General features: G+C 42.3%; 1 protein-coding gene across 3 annotated transcripts in view; it reads left to right on the top strand.

Annotated features, from left to right (window-relative positions):
• The window catches only part of cdk19 (cyclin dependent kinase 19), a 56,866-nt gene that overhangs the window by 1,040 nt on the left and 34,945 nt on the right, over positions 1-20,881 (top strand). For all 3 annotated transcript variants that reach the window (XM_080790775.1, XM_080790773.1, XM_080790774.1), the window contains exon 2: positions 5,396-5,471. In XM_080790775.1, the coding sequence (XP_080646901.1) occupies positions 5,396-5,471 (76 nt within the window). The remainder of the gene's footprint in view (positions 1-5,395; positions 5,472-20,881) is intronic.

Raw genomic sequence — 20,881 nt, forward strand, 5'->3', positions numbered from 1 at the left:
ATCTGCTATATTTTCAGTGAACGTTCACCCCAAGAATGCAGGGAGTGGGACGCTATAGGTTTGGTTTCATGTGTTATGTTCAATAGCCTATAATATTAATAATAATTTGAATACAATCCAGTGGTTCTTGAAGACCAGTGCCCATCAGGTGATGCATGAGTTGAATTTGAACAACATTCCAATTAATCAGTCTGGCTGCTATATCATCGGCCACCTCTCACATCAGAACTAAACTACTTTTGTCTGTAGTAAATTGGTGGCATTGCTACCACTTGACTTTTCTTTCATTATTTTCATTATTATTATTATTAGCCTTTTATTATATAACTATTAGCCTACTATAAATTCATGTTTTGGTCATACCATTGGCCAATTCTGTTTGTTCATTTATTATTCCCTGAATTATACGCACTGGCTGAATATCTTTCCCTCTCTTGTGCAGTATAGTGGCAAAGTAAGAAAAATGCTCCACAACTTTAGGCTAGATCTGCATAATCTCACCATATTTCTGTTTTTAAAATGTTTTGTATGAATGTTTGAATGCTTCGATTTTATATAAAATTCCTACTGGCAGTCTGGCACGAATTCAAAAACGTAGTGATGGCAGCACTTCCATCATTAAAACATGTTAGTCTGGAGCCCTGCAGTCACAGAATACTGTACCTGGGACTGGGTCATCCCCAAGGAATGAAGGAACCTTTATCTAGTTCACCTTTATCTCCAGAGATGATGGGATTTCATGTGATTCATTTAGTGCTCTTGTGGTTTTATAATAGTCCATATTGCAATACTCTTTGTTAAGTCATCTTTGTGTTTGTGTTGTGGAATAATTAGGCTGAATAATACTTATTGAGTTTTCATAATAATATAATAATGGAAGGAGGTAGGGCCCGCACACAATTATTTTGGTAAATAATTACTTTATTGAATTAAACGACAATGTTTCGATCTTGATAGATCTTCATCAGGTCAGTACCATACTGACCTGACAAAGATCTATCAAGATTGAGGGATGCAGGGACAAAGTTTACCCATAGCCTAGGGAGTGCATACAAAGTTGTACACAGATCGATGCAGTTGTTGGTAAAATCAGGAATTGTCCGGTTGTAGTGCCACTATGAGGCTGTTTTGGAAAACAGTAAGTGGCATGGCATCCTCGGCCTAGTGGAAATGTGTGTGTATAATGTCATGGAAATTGTACACTGTGGGCTATATCTTGCGCCACCCATCACAATGTCTCGATGTACTGTAGATCGGCTAGTTGAACTATTTTAAAATGTTTTTCAATATAGTAAAAATGGCAAATACGTTTAGGGATAAGGGTGGTGCAAGATGGAGCCCAGAGTGTGTATCTTAGCCAATCAGGATGGAATACTGTATAGGAAATGGTGCAGATCCGTGTTGATCACATGACTATGGAGATAGTGTATACCGAATTGCGAGATGTATGGATGAAATGTGTAGAGTAATCAACAGAAATGTGTTTTGCCCAAATCGGCCTCATGGTGGCGCTATAACAGGCCGTTGTGGAATATTTGGGACAGAGGTTCGTTGTTGGCAGTGTGAGTGCACAGTGTGGCATGGATGGGGCCAACGGTGCCGGAGATGAGCTGGTAACGGACGGATGAACACACGGACGGAGTGCAAAACATACTCTCTCCCCATGCCTTCGGCCTGGTGGAGACAATAATACGAGATCAGATAGAAATAAAGCACAGGTAGAATGGCAGTATTATAAACCTCTTAACACGGGTACAATATCCTAATTCCTTTAGCAGCAGTGCAGAAAATGTGGAAGGGCAGAAGGCATTAGTAGCACAAGAAAAATAAAACTCACAAGGCATTGAATGATAAGAATACACAGGTTTGTTATACAGGTTTCATGTAAGCCAAAGGATTGTATGAAAGGTTTTATTGATAATTCTGATAGTGCTCAAAAGTGTATCGGGGCAGCTGGGGCATTACCCAATACCCACCAATTGTATGTTAAACCTGTACCATGTAGTATAACATTTAAATGTAACTTACATAGTAACTTACATTCCTAGTAGGAAAGTCAGTGAAAGATTTCACGTAAATTGAACGCTGCATTCATGATTTGCGGATTTTGTTCCAAACGGGCCAATCCTGCAAAGTTTGAAAGCCAATGTTAACCAATTAGGATGGAATATGAAATATCGGACAGATCCAGCTTGAACACATGTCTATAGAGATAGTGTGTAACGATTTGCGGGATTTTTGGACAGAATCTGGAGGAGTAATATCTTAAAATGTGTTTTTCAAAAGTCGGCCTCCAGGCCACTCTGGAAAATGTGGGGCAGAGGTTAATTTTTGGCATCCAGGGAGTGTGTGTGCAAAATTTGGCAACGACCGCGTTAACGGTGCCGGAGATTAGTAACAGACGGATGGACAAACGGGCGGACGCACGCGCACACACACACACACGGACGGACTCACACACACACACACACACGCACACACACACACACACACGGACGGACGGACGGACGGACGGACGGACGGACAGAGTGCAAAACATACTCTCTCCCCATGCCTTCGGCCTGGTGGAGACAAATATTGTATTAGCCTATTAGCACAATAATAATACAATCAATCTGCAATTACTAGGAATCTGCAAAACTCCATTCTAGATAAACGTTTCGTCTGCTAGCATTACATAATATCACACAGTTTAGGCCCGATTAGGTTGGGAATATGAGAGGCCCACGGGAGGATGAAAATGAGAAATTACATTGACCTTGGCTTATATTTTAAAGAAGTAATAATGTGCTGAGAGGCGTTTTACCTCCCACTAATTATGTTGTATTTATACAAATAACAGATTTGTCAAATGTCTCTGCAGAACACATCGGCCGATACAAGATTAATCCAATCTGACCTACTTAAAAACTACCTGTTTACTTCAAGTAAACCAGCTATGATCAATTGCAGACCAAGAGCTCCAATGTTAAGATGCTAATTAATGCATGGAGTGGCTTTGTAGCTCAGTCAGTATTACAGATGTGCCACTTCAGTGGTGATCTGATGTAAATCAGGTTGTCTAAATTAAAGACCATGAGGACCTGTTTGAGGACTGCACACATAATGAACCTGTTGTTAGATGCTGTTTGTTTTAAAATAATAATGCCCCTTTTCACTGATTTGTATAGAATATAGTCTCTTTGATTTACCCTTTATATTGTGTCTTTATTAATATTTTCACTAGAACATTGCTTATTTGCTCAAAGTATTTCATATTTGTCTGCAGGCAGCACAGCGTGCAGAACATATTCAGTGCTACAGTAAGTCTCACATTTCACTCATTTTCTTTGCAAGGGCACAAGGCAATCCTATCCCCTATTTTTACCAGCTGCTGTGTAAGCACAGCTGGTCAATGTTTTCTCTGCTGTGCTTTCACGCCCACTTACTGTACTTGAGACCTATGTTTCTCATTGGCTGTACTGACAACCTATCGTCCTGATTGCTGCCTCGTCTCTAGGCAACCACACACTTTTTGCCTCTAGCCGACCTCTCAACCATGGGATATAAGGCAGCAGCTGGTAATGAATTGCTGTAATCAATTCTTGTTTTTATTTTATTTAACCAGTAAAAACCACATTGTCTCTTTTACAAGTGTGAACTGGCCAAGAGAAGAGGCAAAATAAGTAACACGGCTCTGCCAGTAACAATGAATACAAGACAATAACAGGACAAACATGCAACGCTCATAAATGCAGTACCCTACTCACTACCAAAGAAGCTCAGAGGGAGAACAGGAACATCTAATAACGAAACCAATAAAGGCTAATATGTCAAAACTAAGCAACGAAATTTGCTACTAAACTAAAAAGCAAGAGAACCAAACATTTCCTATACGTCAAAGCAGGAGCAATGTGTGCCCATGGCAATCCCTCTCAATAAGGGAATCACAGAAGGCTGCAGTTTGAGTCTGGTTTGTAGGTCAAGACCAGGGTCCAAAAAAGCTGCAAGGCTTTGTTCCCCAGCCTCAGATTTTATTGGGGGCACGACATAGCACAGCCAAGCATTTGATCTGAGGTTGAGAGAGTTTTGGACAAGTTCAAATTTAGAACAAATGTAAAGTGGGAGACTACCAAGAATGGCTTTATAAGTGAGAATATACCAATGTGGCAATGTAGCAACCTACGAGACGTTAAAGAGTGCAACCCACTAGGGCGTATAGAGTAGTGATGAGTCCTATAGGGGGAGTTGGTTATGAACCTCAATGCAGCATGAAACAAGGGGTCAAGTTTGCTCAGCGTTGAGGAACTAGCACGGTAGACAGTATCGCCATAATCGAGCTGCGACGGAAAGAGGCCTGTGACCAGCTTTTTGCGAGAAGCATTAGAAAAGCAGGACTTCATTCTGTAGAAGAAACTCAGCGTGAACTTGAGTTTTTTTGCCAAAGCATCGACTACCCAATATTCCGACCATAGGCCCATACTAACCCTAACCGCATGCGGAGGCCACGAGTGAGTATTAACCGGCCACAATGTCGGACTAACGGGATGTCAGACTAACGCATGGGGGAACAACGACTAGTGTTTCGGCTCTGTGTATAATTTGTGTTGGTTTATAAGAAAGCTCTGTGTTCGGAGTCAGAGTGAGACTACTGTGTGCTTTGAATCCTGGGCCTGTGTTTGTGTCAGTGGTGAGAATCATGCAAAGATAATGATGCATTGCAGGCTCAGGGGAGAGGTGCCACTCGGCAACATAATTAAGCCTCCTCCAGAGAGTAAAGGGCTTCCTTCAGCCAGAGGGTATTGCTAGTGGCAGGGATTCCACTGTTCCATAAATATTATATATAATATATATTAATATATAATATTGCATAAAACTGACATTCAAACCCAAACAAAATAATATCTGGGCACTTCAGGAGAGACTACCCAAATAAAATATATACTCTAACATTTCAACTTTGTCTATGTGTGTGCATTGTTGTTTTTTATTATAGCCCACCATATAGTCGGTCCCCCACACAGTAAACTCATCATGTTTACACTCAGTTCAGTTAATAACCACATGAACCTTAGGCTTCCTATTCTGGTCATAATAGGCAATCATTTAGCAAATGATTTACAATGTTGTGAGCATGAAGCAAAAATATTTTGATTACTAAAAAACAAGTTACCATGTCCCCTGCGGAACCCCGGTCAACTAAGTATATAGGGTGTTATATGATTTTACTGTGCACAATTGCCACCACACACCACTCAGGTTATCCAAACCTGACAGGCTACAGCACAAGGCTGTGTTGTGTTCTGGAACAAGATGCTGAAACGACTGCATTATTACATTGTTACATGGACAATGAAAGAAATGGAGCTGTTTTATAACGTCGTTCCTGTGTTTCTTTTCTTTTGTATTTCTGCAGGAAAGACGAGAAGGAATATGCACTGAAACAAATAGAAGGCACTGGAATATCAATGTCTGCCTGTAGGGAAATCGCTGTGAGTCAAGAGTTTTTCTTTTTTTCTTATCAAAGGATCTATGGATGATGTTGATTGTTTGATGAATTACTTTGGGTTGTGGTCTTAGATTCATCACACTATATATCCAGATTGCTAGCAGTTCAATACTAAGCAGAGAAAACGGCACAGCTTGCCCTATTAGCAATAGCTATATGCCGGTAACCAGTGCTATATGCCGCTAACCAGTGTAATAAAAACTGTATATCAGAATAATTGTAACTGTATGAAAAGGTGTCATATAATCCCATGAGGGATGGGCCATGAGGTGGCATGACACATACCTGTACATAAAATAATTCATTCATTCATTGACATTTAGTGTCTAATCTATATATCTAAGATAAATGCATTCACTAATAATATGTGTGCAGTAAATGAGAACAGTAGCAAGCAGGTAATTAAACATAATCAGCATCTCTTCTTTGGCCCTGGCCTGAACATATGAGATTCTCTTAATGTGTGTCACTTATAATTTATGCCTCAAGCCATGCATTGTCTGTTTTAATTTTTTTCGTATTCTTTTGACTGCCATTGCAGATTGGCACACACACACACACACACACACACACACACACACACACACACACACACACACACACACACACACACACACACACACACACACACACACACACAAGGCAACTCCATTGTCACATCACAAAAAGTGGGTGAAATACTTTGGCCTATAAGCTCCAAAATTGCATTTAAAAGAAAGGTGGAAAGATATCAAGAAAGAAACAAAAAAACAGCTCCGATATCAGTATGGGCCGTGAGAAATATATGCACAATGGTGCATGCTAGGTGCGTGGTTAAAGAAGCAGTCGGGTGAGGCAGTTAAATAGCAGTAATAACACAGATGATAAGGTGCCTGATTTAAGGAAAATATCAATGCAATTAGGCAGTTACAAAGCAACAGATATAACATGCACACACACACACACACACACACACACACACACACACACACACACACACACACACACACACACACACACACACACACACACACACACACACACACACACACACACACACACACAAAACATACTCTCTCCCCATGCCTTCGGCCTGGTGGAGACAGTGGCAAACATTTGTCTCTGAGTACACCCTCAGAGTTAAATGAACTTACTGTGTAGTGAGTGTACATGTTGTACACAGCTGTTGCTTAAAACTGATTTGGCTAATCCAGGCAGACAGACAGATAAACAGGTCCTAGGTCGAACCCAGGGCCCTCGGCGCTGAGTCTTCATCAGACAAACATTTGTGTTTTGTTTTGTAGCTTTTGCACCTTGGTATCATGTGATGATTGTATAGGAAGATGAGGCCTGCACAGTGCACACCGTCACCTATAGATGGAAGATGAGGCCTGCACAGTGCACACCGTCACCTATAGATGGAAGATGAGGCCTGCACAGTGCACACCGTCACCTATAGATGGAAGATGAGGCCTGCACAGTGCACACCGTCACCTATAGATAGAAGATGAGGCCTGCACAGTGCACACCGTCACCTATAGATAGAAGATGGGGCCTGCACAGTGCACACCGTCACCTATAGATAGAAGATGGGGCCTGCACAGTGCACACCGTCACCTATAGATAGAAGATGAGGCCTGCACAGTGCACACCGTCACCTATAGATGGAAGATGAGGCCTGCACAGTGCACACCGTCACCTATAGATGGAAGATGGGGCCTGCACAGTGCACACCGTCACCTATAGATAGAAGATGAGGCCTGCACAGTGCACACCGTCACCTATAGATGGAAGATGAGGCCTGCACAGTGCACACCGTCACCTATAGATGGAAGATGGGGCCTGCACAGTGCACACCGTCACCTATAGTCACCGTTCTGTGCATCAGAGTTAAGCATGATCCCATACTATCATGTGATTGTTTGTCAGCACGGACATAGCTGCCCTCCATTCCTGTGTGCTGCTGAACAGATACAATCCCCTGTTGTTGCTCTCAAGGGTAAAATTGTCTAGTTGTGATCCATGCATGTCCGTGTGTGTGTGTGTGTGTGTGTGTGTGTGTGTGTGTGTGTGTGTGTGGGGGGGGGGGGGGATGGAGCTCGTTAATTTTTATTGATAACGATCACCTTATCGATCAGGCTTATCGAGCCGGGTTCTTATCGAGCCCACTATCATTATCATTATTATTATTTTGTGGTAAGACGGGAGACAATAAATACATTTATTTATAAATAAAGCCAAGCGTAATTGTGGAGCAGACAGCACTGGACAGCACTGGTTTGCATTTATTTCTTGATCGCCTCTTGTCTTGATTGTTTAAACATGACCGGTTATCATGACCCGTTATCAATAAGCCCAAAGCTTATTGATAACGGGTACTCAATAAGCTTCTTATCGGATTTTTTCGGGTATCTTTTATCGAGCTCCATCCCTGTGTGTGTGTGTGTGTGTGTGTGTGTGTGTGTGTGTGTGTGTGTGTGTGTGTGTGTGTGTGTGTGTGTGTGTGTGTGTGTGTGTGAGGGTGGGTGTCTGACTGTCTGTCCTCCTAAAGAACTTGTAGATAAAGAAAGAATGTGGTCCTGGTGACACATAGCTATAGCTGTGATGTAATAGACTCTATTACATCACAGCTATAGCTGTGTCCCTAATCCCTATAGACCCTCTATTAAATAGAGGGCCTGGTTTCACTAGGTGGAAGGTATGTGTGCCATATAGCCTATACGCAATGTCAGCAATTCTGTACACTCACCACACTTAGTTTGTTCTTTTCTTTGGTCAGATTGTTTTTTTTTTAATCCATAATAATACTTCTAACTAGACACATGCACAGAAAAACATGTGTATGCCATAATGCCATACACACATGCACGCTATAGGGCTGCGATTATTTCTAACCTTTTTGATTAATCATGTAATTGAGAAGTGTTGTTTGGGACCAGAGTTGGACCAATGGACCGACAACAGTAGCAATCAAATCAGTTCTACTAGTGCCACCAAAACTATGCAAACTCAATCAAAGTTACAGTGCTGTGACAAAGGAAGTCTTTGTTGTTCAAATTCAAGGTCAGCAATTGGATGAATGGGTGATTTTTTTATGAGAGAAAGAACTTATTCAAACATACTAACACTCCCATATCCCATGTGTGCAAAGTGCAAACCCCATCAACTGTACCAAGTGGCCTCAGCTCAACCCCACGCCCCCACTTTCTTGCTCAGTGTGTGTACACATCCTATACAGTACAGTACTGTATGTCTAGGGATGGAGCTCGATAACAGATACCCGAAAAAATCCGATAAGAAGCTTATTGAGTACCCGTTATCAATAAGCTTTGGGCTTATCAAGCTTGTTATTGAGCATAGCGGCATAGTGGCCCGGTCATGTTTAAACAATCAAGACAAGAGGCGATCAAGAAATAAATGCAAACCAGTGCTGTCCAGTGCTGTCTGCTCCACAATTACGCTTGGCGGTAGTTGCAGTACATATATTAACCAGTTAACAGTTTCTTTAATATTATGTTATTGGTAAAAAGGTCAATTGCCTTCTGTCTGTTAAGAAAAGTTCTGTATTTGAAGGCCCTAGTAAAAGATACTGGTTCTGTTCAGAATTTATTGTCTCCCGTCTTTCCACAAAATAATAGAAAATGCTCGATAGTGGGCTCGATAAGAACCCGGCTCGATAAGCCTGATCGATAAGGTGATCGGTATCAATAAAAAATAACAAGCTCCATCCCTATGTATGTCTCATTTTAAGTGTCTTAATTGTTTAAACCCATTTTGGGCGGGAACCCCTTTTGGTGTTAGCATCATGTTATGCTTTAGCTATTGAAAAATAGCAGATCTACAAGCTCATTGCGCGCCACCGAGTGGCTGCGCTACGAGCTTGTAGGTCTGCTATTTAAAAAAAATCGAAGAACCACTGACAGAAACATACTTACTTACTTACTTACTTACGCCTTCTGCCCCTTCTGGGGCATAGGCCGTCAACAAGAGATCTCCAGGCATTTTTGTCTTGAGCTGTTCTCTCCAGCTGGTTCCAGGTCGTCTTCATGGTCTTGATGTCTGCTTCCAGGTCTCTGCGCCAGGTGTTTCTAGGGCGACCCCTTTTCCGCTTGCCCTGTGGGTTCCATGTTAGGGCTTGTCTTATGATGGTACTCGCAGGCGTTCGTAGGGTGTGGCCTATCCATCGCCATCTGCGTTTCCTAATTTCTTCTTCCACCGGAAGCTGGTTTGTTCTCTGCCAGAGTTCATTGTTACTGATGGTGTCTGGCCATCGGATGTGGAGGATCCTCCGCAGGCTGTTAATGAAGACCTGCACCTTCTTGATGGTGGCAGGCCTGGCAGCTGTAGTTCTCCATGTTTCTGCTCCGTATAGGAGGACCGCTTTGATGTTGGAGTTGAAGAACCTAACTTTGGTGTTGGGAGTCAGTTCTTTGGAACTCCAGCTGTTCCGTAATAGGATGAATGATGCACAGGCTTTACCAATTCTGGCTCTAACGTCAGCATCTGTGCCCCCTTGCGTGTCGATCACACTGCCTAGGTAAGTGAAGGCTTCAACTTCATCCAATGCCTCGCCGTCCAGTTTTATTGTGTTGGTGTTAGCTGTGTTGATTTTGAGGACCTTGGTCTTGCCTTTGTGGATGTTGAGTCCGAGTTGTGCCGAAACGGCTGCCACGTTGTTGGTCTTCTCCTGCATCTGTTGACAGAAACAACAGACAGAAAACTGTCTGGATGTAGAAGACATTTTTTGAATCTGATCTCAGGTCAAAATGGGTTAACTTATATATTTGTTGCTGTAATGCATGTTACGCTGTGTGACAACGGCATGTTGTATTTATAATTTGGCACAAATACAATAAGAGAGATGATAATAAAGAGAGCCATAAACCGTGTCAGAAAGTGGACCAGGGCCATGAGGCTTCTTCCTGACACTCGGTGATCATCATATCACCCAAACACCTGCGGAGTAACCCCAGCTCCTGCAGCTGCCAACTGGTATATACCAAATATTTTGGGACCCCAAAAGCTTCTGCACATTTTAAACACCTAAAAGTGCTATGAGGGATATGTGCACTGTGCACGACAGCTGCATGCTACTGTATGCCTTTCACCACAGTGTTCAAGTTTGTAAATGAGAATGACATTTTATCTATTCTTCTGTGCCTCAATGGTACATATACGGATGTCAGTGTTATTCCTTTGTCCTTGATCACTGACCTCAACCACAGAGAATTTGTGGGGTCTTTTTTTCTGTGTCTATACAGTATTACGCTCTCTCTGACAGAATGTCAATAGGTGTCATATTACAGGCCCGCTCACCAACCCACCCCCACCCACCCCCTTGCCTGGCAGAACCCAGGCTGACAGTGACTCACAGAAGAGACTGAAAGCTGTTGTTGTTGATGACTATAGTATCTGATGGATGACGAGTGAGTTCCGTACCCGGATGTGCTGCCATGTGAAATAGTATTTTTGTGAACCCTCCTCAGTAATGATAGACTTTGGGAGGCTAGTGCTGCTGTTTGCACCATCATTCATTGGTTGTACTTTGGAGTGTGTGGCCAGACTGTCCACGGAAATGTTGACTCTGACATCGATGACTCAAAACAAATATATTTATGTATATCTGTCTGATGTATTGTATGTTTTTTGTTTGTTGTTGTTTAGTTGTTCTTTTGTGAAGAGATGGAAATAACCCTTTAGGGCTTTATTGTGATTTTGTCGGGAAAGTGCTTTTCATGTGATATCACCAAATAGAATAAATCAATTAATTAATCAATCAATCAAATCTACTCTTATAGAACTCCCACTTGAACTCAAAGAATCTCTCATTGTTTAGAGTAAGTGAGATGATGAACGTAATCTCTTAAGCTGCTGAAGATCAACAGTGTTTCCCCTTTGGCAGATAATGATGTGCTATGACTAGTATTGTGTAGGTCTATTTGGAAATTCAGCTCAAGCGATGGAAGTGGAAATTAGATAAGACGTCTCTCTGTCTCTCATGGCTTTAGTAACCTTCTTCTCAGAATAATCATATCAGTCCCCCAGAATATGGAGGCTGTCAGAGAGGTCTGAGTGTGTACTGTGTGCTCTGTGGCAGAGCATTGGAATAGGCCGTGCTGGACAGTAACTAGTAGATCTATTTGAATACTGAAAGTACAGTATTTGAGTAGTGACTCCCCCACTACATTTCGATGAAGGGATGTTTGGCATCCAAACGTACAATTACCCACTTAAGCTATATCTCAAATATAATGAATATAGCGATACAAGATCACGTGTCGCTCCGCAACAATTCATTGCTGTATTGAGTATTTCTCAAATGACTTTTCTTTCGTGGAAATGTTCTATATTTCAATACAGCAATGTGATTTGATATTAAAAAAGAAAATGTACTTCATAATTTGAAAGTATTAGTAAGAGTATTTATTTACTTGTGTATATACATACTTTGTACACCGCTGGGAATAGAGACACTCTTGGGCTGTTGTTTGTTTGTTCACTGAGTCAATGTGTGGGGAAGTGAAGTGGTCTAATTATACACTGAGCGATCACGCAGGCAGCACACTACTGTGTCCCAAAGACATGTGCCCACATGGCTGTCTACACCAGAGGTTCCCAACCTTTTCAGGACCATTTCAGGACCTTGTCGTCACCCATCTGCATTACAGCATATTTAGGGGTCCACTTGCAATTTCCTCATGGCCCACAGGTTGAGAATCATTGACCAAACAGTAGCAATCAATGACAGTGACTGGGGGGTGATTGGTGTAACAACTAAATTGTGAGAAAAATGGAAAAATAATATATATACATTTTTGTTGTGTCCTGTGGAGAGACACAGCATTGAGGGCAGAGAGAGCGGAGATGCAAGACAGGTGCTCATTTTCTTCGTCATTTTCCTCTCCCTTCCAGTTGGCCTTGCCGATACTAAACCTGTGGTAAAATGGCATTGTTCCCGAATCCTAATCCAAACTGATAATGGTATCGCAGTAGCAAATAACATTAGGGCTGTAATTGCAGCCATGCTCGTGTCGTGAAGCCATCCTCACGTGTCCCCCTTGCTGGAGGTGGGCCCCTCCATTCTGGGAAATGGAGTGGGGAGGGAGAGGTGGGAGCCTCAGTCATGCAGGGACGTGCATTTGAATTGGGTGTGTAGTAGACGTACAGTGATAATTCTCAATTCTCTAATTACATAAAGCGAAAGCTGCTCCAATGGTCCGAGACCTCTGTTGGAACCTTAACCATATCTAAAAGCTCACAACGTGTCACAGTGCGAGATTAGGTGTAGAACGAAAATGTATAGACCTCTGGGGGACCCCAGTCTACCGAGTTAAAGTATTTAGGATATCCTGGGTTCGATTCTCGCTGGGGACGCTGGGGGCGTGTTCCCTCCTCTGCGTCATCAGTGCCCATACCCGAGGTGGGGTTGGCGAAAGGGCCTTTCTGTGTGGAGTTTGCATGTTCTCCCCGTGTCCCCTAGGGTAGGTACCCTCACAAAAACATGCAGTAATCCTGGTCTCTAAAACTACCTCCCCCTGGCCAGCCGGGGCGCCTGGTGGAGGGGAGAAGGGGAAAGGAACTGGTCGGAATAACGTGTTCCTTCCACGTGCTACGTCCGGCCAGGGAAATTCCCCCCTGTCAGATGAAAAGAAGCAGCTTGGACTCCTCATGCATAGAAGGAGGCATGAGGCCAGTCCACTGCCCCCCCAGGTTGGCAGAGGAAGTGTAGCGCCCAGGATTACATTAGATAATTGGCACTGGGTGAAAAAACTGGGTTGCAAAATTGCGGGATAAACATTAAATAAAGTAAATAAAGTAAATATTTAGGATATAAGGGGTTAAAACTAATTTATACTTCACTGTATCATCCTTTCAAATTAGTTGAAAATTGTGTCTTGTACTAAACCATAGGCAGTTGGAATGTCACTTTAAAATGATAATTTGAGGACACAAAAAGGCTTTATTCTGCTTTCACCCCTTCTGAACCCTCTCTTTAGCCTCCATGATGGGCAATAAAAAGTTAGCTCGTTTGCTTATTGGCTTCTGCTGTTTGTGAGCTGTGAGGTCAGGTTTAGTGGCGATGCAAAAAGCATGTCAGTGATAGCAGGTATTGATTGCCAACTCCACGCCTGCACACACTCAGCTTGACTGATGTTGCCATTTTAAAACCATGTTTTGGGAATGTGTAGGAAGAAGGCCCATGGAGTCATGAAGGAACCCAGTCCCACCGGCTTAGTGAGTCACCAGCCACCACAGGCCACAAGAGTCTTCAACTTGAACTGACACCTACACCCTACATCCCAAACACACACACACACACACACACACACACGCACTCACCCACGGCCACGCACGCACGTGTGTGTGTGTGTGTGTGTGTGTCTCAAATATGACAATATGTTGGCCTACCTTGACCTGTTATGTTATGTAACATTACATAACCCAAAGATTCCACCTTGCTCTCTGTGATTCCATTGAGCAAGCATTTTGCATCCCAAAACGCAGTTTATAGTTAAGGGACGTAATAAAACAACGACCTCTGCATCCACGGGATGCACTACTGTACTTTTTATTCTAGTTTATTTTTATTATATAATAATTATAATAATCATTTCTTCTTCTGTTTTCTACATGAATATAACCACATTATAACCATATAAAATGAAATGGACGTTAAATGCTGCAATTTGTAAGAAATTGTAAACATTTGATGAGTCAAATGTCCCTAGGACTCATCTAAAAGACCATCCCTGCATCCATTCATTACATTGAAAACCTATTTACATCACTGGGATACTAATTGTTTTGGCCTCTCAGATTGCATTTGAGATACAAAAAACAAACAAAGAGAGAAGTATGCAAGAAATATGATTTTGTTGTTTTTATGGGCCCTATTTTAGATAATTCTATGGCGCACGGTGCAGAACGCAAGGCGCAGTTGTGTGAAGGAGGGGTGTTTCCCTCCAGTTTTGCTAGTTCGACAGAACGTTATCTGAGCGCAAAGCTCAGCGCATGGTGTACATTGTACCGACCAGGGTTTTTCAACTGATTGTGAATAAGGGACCACCACCCTGGCCTGGCCTGATTTAGAATATGGGCTAATAATAAGATTATGCTTTTGAATCACTTGCTATGCATCCCATGTGTATACAATAGGCCTACATCCCATTGTTTTTCAACCAATGGTCCATGCACTACTAATACTTTCCTAATAATAATGACTCAACCAGACAATCCGGTGCTCTTCCCTCTCTTGAGATTTTAACTCCCTTTTTCAGTTACATTCATCGGTCATCATAAGTCACCCAGGCAATCAGTTCACTGTTTCTCAACTAGTGGAAAGAAAATGTAAAAACATACAGTCCGACATACCAATAGTTTGACATCCGTGGCCGGTTAAGACACACCCGTTGCTACGACATGCGTTGCCGGTTAGAAGACACATGCGTGGCCGGTTAAGACTCACCTGTAGCTTCCGAGATATCGGACCAAAGACTCGTCCATGTGTGACTAAAATTAAATCAAAATGTACTGTGAAAATCAACACTAGTCTGTTTTCATGGGTCGGCATGTCCTTGCTAGTACTGCATGAATTATTTGTAAAGCGAACAGGTGAGCTCCAGGGACAGGACAGGCCCGTCCATTGAGCTTGAAATCGACCTTCGACATTGTTTTTTGTATTTTATTATTCCCCTGAAAGGGGTCTTGTTTTCCCCTATGGTTAACCGCAAACAATGGCTTTTGTGCAGGAAAGTAACCGACCTAAAGAATTAATTAGCATTAACATAATTAGCCAATTTACTCTTTGTTTTTGCTGCTCCCATTAGTACCGAAGAGTTATTCATTGGATCATGTGTTTTCATAAATAAAGTCCACAGGACTTCCTTAGCTTTGTTCCATGCTGACCTGTCTGCAGCCGTAGCTGCAGCTTATTGTCCAACTTGCACTAATAATGTGGCCAAAACTGATCCTACTTTAACCAACACTAAAGTAACCAAAAGGTAGCTTAATGTTGTACAACATACATACACTGCAGTTAGGCTAATCTCCCAGTTCTTCAGGAAGATTAGCAGCGATACATGACATTGACATTTTGTTGGATGTTAAGTTAACATTGCAGTCCAAACAGTCTTTCGCCAGGCTGCATACTGTATGGCTGGGCCAGTGCTGTTCTGCACCAAGAGCAGCCAATGATACAACTCATTGTATGGATCATTTTAATATGGATGCTGTAGTAATATTATACTCCATCTGTTGCGGCTTCTCCCTCTGCCTCCAAGAGACATGCAGCTCTGTGTTTTCTGGCTCACGTCAGCTATTCTTCTTCAGCACTTTGATCACTGAGCAAACATCACCATATTCTGGTTGTGTTTGCAGAGGGTGTTGGCCCCAGCCGCTCTCCCACGTGGTTGCTAGGGATGGAATGATTACTAATGTGCTGTAGCTGTCAGTTAACTTATATGGCAGAGGTGTGTGTGTGTGTGTGTGTGTGTGTGTGTGTGTGTGTGTGTGTGCGCGCGTGCGCGCAGCGTGCGTGCGTGTGTGTGTGCGCGACAAAGAGAGAGAGAGCTTAAGAAAATCAAACGGATGCATCCACTCTGCCACTAGAGTCTAGACACAGCGATTGTTGATGTTTGTTACACCTGTAGCAATGGCGCAGTGCAGTGAATAATAGTTTATGTACTGGTACATTACTACAATCCATCATTACAGCCTTCATATGTTGTTGTTTTTATTTGACCCTCAGTGGCATTCTGGTTCTGCTCTGACGCACGAGCACATATCCACCCCGCTGGATCCTGCGCTGAACTAATCCTCCTTGGAGCGACTGCAGGCCAAGCAGAGGGTCTATACCAAAGACACGGCTTCTAGCCTTGTCAGCACTATTGGACACAGAACAACAGCAAATGGTCGCCGCTGTGCAGATTGCTTGCTTAGCCAATTGCTGTAGCTTTGTTCACTCTGTGTTGGGGAGGGGAGGCAGAGAAAGGGAAAAAAAGAGCTTGGCATGCATCTCCTCACAGACAGAGCTGTAGTGTTTCTCTCTAACTACTTGCAGGCCGCAGCCCACAAACATGGCAGAGGGCCGTGCATTGATCCACCCTCTGTTCAGTTGTTGTTGCTATAGGGCTGCAACTATCGATTATGTTCTTAGAATATTGATTATTGATCAGATTCATTGAAAAATCGAATATTGTTTTTTTTATATACAGAATATGCACACATATTTGACATGCATTTGGTATTATGCTCTTATGCGGAATGACCCACAGTGGGAGCAGCAAGGATGTACAGGGTCTTGCTCCTTGATTGGTGTGGGAAATGAACATGTGACCTTTCAGTCACTCCATCCCAGAGGCGATTCTGCAACCTGTTCCCGCTACAAGTTTTCTTTTAGGTTTTCTGGCTCCCGTAGATCCTTTCTGTAAGTCAGTCTGTAGTACGGTATGTTTATCAGCGTGAGATGCAAAACCCTTTTCATCCCAAATCCCTAGAGAGATATTAGCCCAAATACGATATTTGATTGCCTACCCAAAGCTGGAGTCCATTCCCTATAGTTTTCAGATACGTGGACTGAATTGTTAATTAACACCCCAGACAAATACTTTTGCCTGTTTTCAGATTAAGCCTGAGTTCTAAGCCTGAGTTCTAAGAGTTCTCAACTAACAATCATCAAGAGATCTCTTTTAAACCTTGTCCTTTAAGCCTGGGGTTTACGTTACGCAGAGGATCGCGCTATCTCTTCCAGTTTCACTTCCTGCTGAACAGACACTCCCAACCAACCTGTAGTTTGCCCTCCCCTAGACCAGGGGTTTTCAACCTTTTTATACCAAGTACCACAACAGAAAATAGCTGGCTCTCCAAGTACCACTATAATAACTGATGTTAAAATTCAGGAGTGTAGACCTGCCCCATCCTATTCAGCTATTAACACAGGAGGAAAATGTAATTTATTCTTTCAATTGTTTTGTTTTTGTTCCATTCCTAAGCCAATTTCGCTTCCGCTCTGATGAAACTGTCTAATCAGCACAACTGATAATATTTCTAATGTTTTAAATCTTCTATTAACGGCTAGGTGTGCTGTAATGCTCATTTCAGCATGGCTGGAGAGCCTATTTCAACCAATTGCTTGGTCAGAAGAACTACCTGTATTAATTTAAATATTCCATTCCACTTTTGTCTTTCTTCTTCTTTTTTTGGGCGACTATCAGTACCACCAGAGGGGGGCTCAAGTACCACTAGTGGTACCAGTGGTGGTTGGAAACCTCTGCCCTTTGACCTCTGGCACGTGAACGCGGCTAGTGGTGTTCAAGGGAGCCCCCGGACAAGCCGGAGCCCCGGAGGCACTATGAAGTATTCAAACCCCAGTCTACATGGTCGTGGGCAGGAACTGTACTCCTGTGTCACCCCCGGATGTCCAAGTTTGGTAAATATTTATCGAGTTTCTAGACAATGTAAACGTGCAAAACCATTCACTGGAAAATGGTCTATGTTTATTTATGAGATATGGCTGAACCTGTGAATGTAAAATTACGTTTATTGACACTGGTGTGGTACTTTAAGGTTACATTCCAGGAACTTGTCCCACAAATGCCATGTGATGCTCAGTGATCCGAAAGGGAGATTTGGATCTTGAGTGGCCTCTTTAGAAGGTGGACTGGCAGGTTTCTGGCCAGAGCCTTGCTTAGCTGTGAATATCTGGAACCTCTCCAAATGCAGTGGTTTCCCTCAAAACGGGGACAAACAGCCTGGTCTGTTTCATTCCTGCTGTTGTCAGTATTCTTGTACTCACTTTAACTTAAAGTATAATGCAGCAGATTTGCATATGTCACCAGTACATTATTTTAGTTTTTTCTTGGGGTCAAAACTCTATTCCAGGGGTTTTCAACTGATTGTGAACCAGGGACCACCACCCTGACTTAGAATCAACCTGGGGACCACTGTTGCGTTGGGTCGGGATATGGGCTAATATTAATGCTTTTGTAACACTTGCTATGCATCCCAATGATCCCATCCCACTGTTTCTGAAACCAATTGTCCACTGACTACTAATAATTTCCTAATAATAATGACTCAACCAGACAATCCACTGCACTTCCAACCATTCTGTTGCATTTCTTGACCTCCAATTTGTCAGTAAATGACTACATGGACGGTCATCATAGGTCACCGGGTCATTCAGTTCACCGTTGCTCAATGACATGATTCTATGGCGCACGGTGCAGAACGCAAGGCACATGACATTTTAAAAAATCAACAAATCCTACATTTCTAAATGAATGGTCAGGCACATGCAATACTTAAAGGACCACCAGTGGTCCACGGACCACCTGTTGAAAACCCCTGCTCTATTCAGTTGCAAAACCAACCTAAACTAAGCTTGAATGTTTGTTATTAAAGGACGGCTGCAACTATCGATTGATTTATTTTAGATAATCCCATTGATTACTGTAGCGTGTAGCAGGAGAGAATGTCAAAGGGCCAAAGTCGCCCCAAAGTGAGCTTAAGAGAATTCCATTGTGCCCTACTCCTGTGTCACGTGTGTTAAAGGCTCATGTTTTTAACATTATTGTGTAAATTAGGGTTATATATTCATGTGCATTCTTAAAGAGTTTCATTTATAGATGAAATATGCTATTTGCAACTACACAATCACAAATTAAAATATAGGTCTATAAAATAAGGGGGGGCATGTAGTCCCCAAAAGCAGCACAGCAGTTACGATACATATGTTTACAGTAATTATTTCAATGTTTACAAGCATTTGACCAATGTGAACACTAAACAAACCTATTACAGCCTCAAGGTACAGTTATACTCCTAAGAGCTATACAGCAGGAACGGTATGCACACCAAAGGCTTTTGTGTGGTTCTGATCTTTAAGAAAGAACAAACGTACACAGAAGATGAGCCAAGAGCTACAGTATATGTCAATCACCTATACCTAATAAATAACTTTAAAAAACATGTCAACCAGTAATATGGTTGAGGCAAACAGAATCAGCGACACTTTGCATTATTTATTAAGTTTAATACCGGTACATCATCTCATGGGAGAAGTACATCAAACTGGCTTGTGTGGTGGTCAAGTAGCTATCTAATCATTCTAATGAAAGCAGAGAGAAAGCATAGATAGATGAGGATTGGACCGGAACGTGACAAAATAGGCTACAGCTGAGCTTTGTTGTCAGGCAGCAGCATGAACAAAGTAACACACGTTGAAACAAGGCTGTGGTAAAATTACCAAGAAGGAGTGGACAGTGATGTCACTGTTATGCAACACAGAAGTAGCTATGGACTTGAAGCTGTTTATAAACCACTCAGTGACATCACCGACGAATCCTTGGTGTTACTCTTCCTGCGACCGAGTAGCCTCTGAAACCAGGTTTTCTTTTCACCGTCGTCTTGAGTTGACTCTTTTTTTTATTTTCTTTTTTTTCCCTTCACATAATAATACCAACACTGCTTTATTTTATTGTTTTTGGTACCCATTAGTTTACATTTGTATCACTGATTAGGCCTTCAAGAAGCCATCCGAATGACCTGTGCATAAAGCTGAGTCACAAGTCCTGTGTGTGGAAAAATTTCTCCCGGGGGGGACGGAATGCTATGGCTTAAGGGAGGATTATGGGTATCTGATCATGGCTGTGAAGTTTGTCTGTGGTGATCTCCCACTTTCAAGTGACCTAGTCAAGAGTCATGTAAACATGTTTACATGCAATCTAACTGCTCTTCTAAATGTAGCAGACTAGACCACTACAGTGGTGGTGATGGCAAACGGAGCATATAAAGAAAATCTTTTGATGCTATACACAGAGTGATTGGCTTCCATATTACACTATAAATAAGAGACGATTATAATACGCGTTTTGCTAACTTTTAAGAGAGTCCCATTGTAAAACGTGATATCTTGCCGAGTGTGTATTGGGCTAGGGTTTTTCTGTTGTTGGTTCATGTCACAGCTCACACTCACACTCACGTTCATATTTTGAGCGTACCGAGATTTACGACCATTCCCACGTTAGGTGTGGAATTCATCATTATTGTTTTACCGTGACTTTGAGCACATTCTACGGCCATTCTCAAATGGATGTATTGCGCAGCTTGCGCTTGTATGCATATTCTATAGTTCACATAACGGTCGGACAGACTGACAGTCACTATGGCTAATTATATATTTTTAAAAGTCCACATTATTAAATGGCATCGGCGTGTACTGTGTAGTCACTCAGTCAAAGTTTTAAGCCAGCTCTCCATGCAGCGCTCTCCTCCAAAGGTAAATAAGCTGATACAAGTACAGAGCACTGTGTTCACCGTACGATTAGCTACAACAGGCACCATTTTCTTTCCACCAAAAATTAATATCTTGTATATAGTACCTCTATACCGGTCTAAAGTCCTGAGTGCTTTACT

The sequence above is a fragment of the Protomyctophum bolini genome (genome assembly GCF_963924005.1).
Source record: "Protomyctophum bolini genome assembly, chromosome: 19".
Classification (NCBI taxonomy): domain Eukaryota; kingdom Metazoa; phylum Chordata; class Actinopteri; order Myctophiformes; family Myctophidae; genus Protomyctophum; species Protomyctophum bolini.